This window comes from Mytilus edulis, chromosome 9, assembly GCF_963676685.1.
Source record: "Mytilus edulis chromosome 9, xbMytEdul2.2, whole genome shotgun sequence".
Classification (NCBI taxonomy): Eukaryota; Metazoa; Mollusca; class Bivalvia; order Mytilida; family Mytilidae; genus Mytilus; species Mytilus edulis.
Window position 1 is genome coordinate 36,341,863 of NC_092352.1, and position 4,878 is coordinate 36,346,740.

General features: G+C 35.0%; 1 protein-coding gene across 1 annotated transcript; it reads left to right on the plus strand.

Annotated features, from left to right (window-relative positions):
* Positions 1–149: 149 nt before the first annotated feature.
* LOC139488254 (3-mercaptopyruvate sulfurtransferase-like) lies at positions 150–4,878 on the plus strand. The gene is made up of 4 exons (XM_071273747.1): positions 150–202; positions 2,237–2,826; positions 3,621–3,779; positions 4,572–4,878. Exons 2-4 carry the CDS (start codon positions 2,238–2,240, stop codon positions 4,715–4,717), a joined length of 894 nt encoding a protein of 297 aa, XP_071129848.1. The 5' UTR covers positions 150–202; position 2,237; the 3' UTR covers positions 4,718–4,878.

Consider the following 4,878-nt stretch of genomic DNA (forward strand, 5'->3'; position numbering starts at 1 on the left):
TACAAATTATAAACATTTGCTTTGTTTAATTCAAATTAGTAAGATATTTTAGTGGCATGCCTCTTGTTATTCTATATAGTCTTTCAGCTAATATTTACAAGGCTAATGATACTATTTTATATTTCTTTTCAATGTTGTATGCATGTACACAAAAACAAAAGGGGAAGTAATCCATCAATGTTCAGTCTTGTCATTCAGAAAGGTGAGACAAATATTTCACCTTAAAAGTCGCGTATACGAATGGCTTCGTTACAAAATTTTTGCGCGATTAAAGCCTATTTACACAACCTCATATCCACTGAAAATAAAAGGTGTAGGTTTTAAATTAAAACACTCATAATTAGGTCAGAGGACTAAAACTGTGTCAACTGTAGCCTGTGGGTCACGTCCGAAATATAATCGAACACGCCTCGATTTATTTGACACGCTAAGGAGTCCTAAACCGATCAGAACATTCATGCATCTAGTTTTTTTCGTAACTTTTGGTGTCACTAAACGTTTGTCTGTCCCGGGAAGAGAAAATTTTTAAACTTCTGATATGTTTATGTTTATATCTCTTGAATCACTGGCGGACCGTGCCTCAGTACCGTACTGAGGATGGGGGTGCCCCAAGTATTCATATAATCAAAATTGTTTTGACAATATAATCACATAATCATTAATTTTATTTTTAAGCAAGATAATCAAATATACAACCCTAGATTATCAAAGAATCAAATCTGAAACCCTCAGCTGAACTTGAACACGAAGTTTTTAGCCGTTCCTTCGTCAGTTCCAGAAGTGGTCAGTTCAGAGAAAAAAAAACTTGAAAACATGATTGGAAGCAACTTGGTTGGAAGCAACTGAAATCCCTGCATTCACTTAGGGACAGGTCCGACCTTCAACTGATTCTTGATGTATTCTTAAGTGATCTAGTATTGAAATAGTGAATTGAATAGTCCAGCACCTCTGTTGCATTAGTCCTTCAGCTGCAAAGGCACTTGTTTTCTATCCATGGCAAGATCATAATATAGGAATAGTAGATCTTGCCATGGATAGAAAACAAGTACCTGTGCTTCAACTGTATGTCATGTATGTCTGTCTTTGAGTAAAAGTTGATCCTATTCAGCTATTATACGATGGTTTAAGTGTCTTATGCATTGGAATATATATATATAAAAAAAACAATGACTTGTAAGCTATAATCTAAACCTGTCCGCCTTTTTATACCTGTTAATTTCAGATTCTCCAATTTGGATGCTTAATTGTGCACACGTTTTTCTAGGTTTGAATATGAAGAGATCGTGACTCCATGCTATAAGAGGAAAATTGACAAGAGAAAGTAAAAGTCACCCGGACATAGGAAATTCCTGATAGTTTGCTCACATTTATTTCGTAATGACTGAAAGGGCCCTGTGATTAGGAAATAAGAATTTAAATTTATCATACTTCCCATTTTTATGCCCCACCTACGATAGTAGAGGGGCATTATGTTTTTTGGTCTATGCGTCCGTCCGTCCGTCCGTCTGTCCCGCTTAAGGTTAAAGTTTTTGGTCACGGTAGTTTTTGATGAAGTTGAAGTCCAACCAACTTGAAACTTAGTACTAATGTTCCATATAATATGATCTTTATAATTTTAATGTCAAATTGGAGTTTTTACCACAATTTCACGGTCCACTGAACATAGAAAATGATAATGCGAGTGGGGCATCCGTGTACTTGGGACACATTCTTGTTTACAGAGTAGTCAAGCAGCATATGAATTCTTATTGTTTTACCTTATTAGAGTAACTACACAAAAATGTTTGTGTGTCAAACTTAAATTTAGATGCTAAACACCATGCATTTGATGCATGACCTATCATTGTTACTATTCTTATGATTACTTATAGCATCTCCTGTTCTACTGACATTGGGACACGTGTTACATAAAACGTTTAGTAAATGTTCTCTGTAACACCACATGCATTGGATCATTGCATTATGCGTGGCCGCATGTTTGGTATGTGTTCTCGTAACTTGCTCAATTTTCAGTATCTTCTGTTTGGTACTGAGACTACTGACAATACATGTCGGATCTGGGGGCGTGGCTCTATACCTTTGCTATTGAGAGATCGTCCGTTGAATTGGTTCCCATGTTAGATATAATATCTAGTGCTGGGTGCACAGTAGACCGTCTATGTCAGTAGGAATTGCTCCTGACATATATATGTTACCATTAACAGTTTTACCTTTCCGTTTGTATTTTCTTTTCTAGAATGTTGACGAAAGCAAGTGCTCTGGTCACAACTAAATGGTTGCATAATGTATTGAAAAGTGGAGTTCCAAAAGACATTAGGATTCTTGACTCTTCTTTTCATTTGCCATCTTCGAACAGAAACGGTCGACTCGAATATGAAGAAAAGCATATCCCAGGAGCGTCATATTTTGATATTGACGAATGCTGTGATAAATCCTCTCCATACGGCCACATGTTACCGGACACAAAACACTTTGAGCAGTATGCAGGCAACTTAGGCATTGATCTAAGCACTCATGTTGTTGTTTATGATAATAGTGTAAACTACGGGTTTTTCTCTGCTCCAAGAATTTGGTGGATGTTCAGAGTTTTTGGACATGAAACGGTGTCGGTGCTTGATGGTGGTTTTATGAAATGGTGCTCTGAGGGATTACCGACGACATCGGAAGTTGTTCATGTCCCGAAAACAATATTCCACGGACTCTATCATCCTCATTTAGTAAAGTCATACGAAGATATTGCGAATAACTTAAAAGATAATTCGTTTCAATTAATGGATGCTCGAGGAGAAGGTCGATTTATGGGAACCAAACCGGAACCAAGAGAAGGTAATTTATAGTCATTAAGGTTGTACTGACACATACAAAATTAGGTTAACATTAAGATCCAACCGAAACCAATATAGTGTAATCGGTTTTCTCAAACGTAATGCAAACATCTCCAATAAGTCGACCAAAGAAAAAGCAAACGTCCAGGACTATAAAGAACTGGAACGAAGAAAAAGAGTCGATTAGTAACGATGTATCTATCAAATTCAATAAATGATAAGAGTTTAAGCAAATAAGCGAGTTACATGTACAATGGTCGATCTGAATTGAATTACATAATAAAATTGGTACATCTAATAAGCATTTACCAAATAAATGCTCTTTTAAAAATAACTCCTAGATCAGAACTCCAGCATACAAACCAACTGCAAGGGCACATCGTTCTATCGTATAGAACGACATAAGAAAGATTATGTGGCCTAACTGAACTGTCTTTTCTCAGAGTATTCAATCTTTCAAATCTCAGCCCAGTCATTTAACTTAAATGGCATGTCTTATAATAAATTATTTGTAAATGTATATCATATGACATCGAACCTATTTTTTTTCTGAATTTTCTTTGTTACAAATCCATATGCACTGCCAAAATTCAGGCAGGATGCTCTTAGTCAACAAGTTGACGGTTACCGGAAGAAGAAGTCAATAAACTTAAAATTCCTTTGAATTAAAAAAAAATATTAGTAAGCAGTTCGTTCCACTGTAATATATTTTGCCGGGAATCTCAGTATTCGGTTGCGTTTTTTTTTTTTTTTTTTTTTTTTTTTAAATACAATCACTTTTCTGTTTTATTATAGGTATAGAGCCTGGTCATATACCAGATTCAAAGAATCTCTGCTACCAAGATATTGTGGATAAGGAAAGCGGTGTAATGCTCGATGTAAAAGAAATTAAAAAACTTTTCAATGAAACTGGAATTGATCTATCAAAACCATTGGTATCCACTTGTGGTTCAGGTAAGCAAATATTTCTGGTCTAAAACACAATCAGATCTTTCACTTTGCTCCCTTAGAATATTTATCTCTTGTGTGCATTTGTTAAAAATCTTTTTCGGAAATGACTTTAAATCCGATTGTCTAAAATCGAGCTAATAATCTCAATTTTTACCGAGAATAAAAATGACCATGGTATGAGGATTACCAAAGCACTGTTTTGTGTCCCTTCTTTTAAACTATAGTCACAGAAATAAGATCCATTCAATAATATTTTAGATAGTTAAAGAATTTAAGATAACATAACATCTTTGCTGTAAAAGTTATTGCAGGTACCGCTTAAATGGAAAATAAATAATAATTTTCCACATTGCATTATAATGTAAGTGACATGTTAAGGCCTCGCTGTTACTTTGAGATGACGAACAGCAATAAAAGCGCTGCTCCTTTGCATTTTGTGTGTGTGTTTTTTTTCTGCATATACTGATTTTGTGTCATGGATAAATACCCCATATCCTTTGTTTTTATGGACCATTTAATTTCATGGGCATTATTTTTTCTGGTCCCTTTGTCCGTCTGTCCCACTTCAGGTTAAAGTTTTTGTTCGAGGTAGTTTTTGGTGTAGTTGAAGTCCGATCAACTTGAAACTTAGTGCACATGTTCCCTATGATATGATATTTCTAATTTTAATGCTAAATTAGACATTTAACCCCATTTTCACGGTCCACTGAACATAGAAAATGAAAATGCGGATGGGGCATCCGTGTATACTATTGACATTCTCTTGATCTATAATATGTATTACTTCTGTTTTAGGTGTAACTGCTTGTTGCACGGCATTTGCTGCCTATTTATGTGGGAAAGAAGACGTGTCCGTATACGATGGGTCATGGACAGAATGGTATCAAAGATCAACTCCAGATATGAGATTTTGTCCTAGTGATAAAAAAGATTCAAAATGATAGACTCTATGTTAACTGCTATAGTTTATAAAATCAGAGACATATATATACACGTGTATATATGTCTCTGATAAAATGATCTGCTGTGTTCTTGCTATTTATTTATTATATATGTTATTAAATGCATTCTCATCTGCGTTTCTATTAAACATTGAAAACTG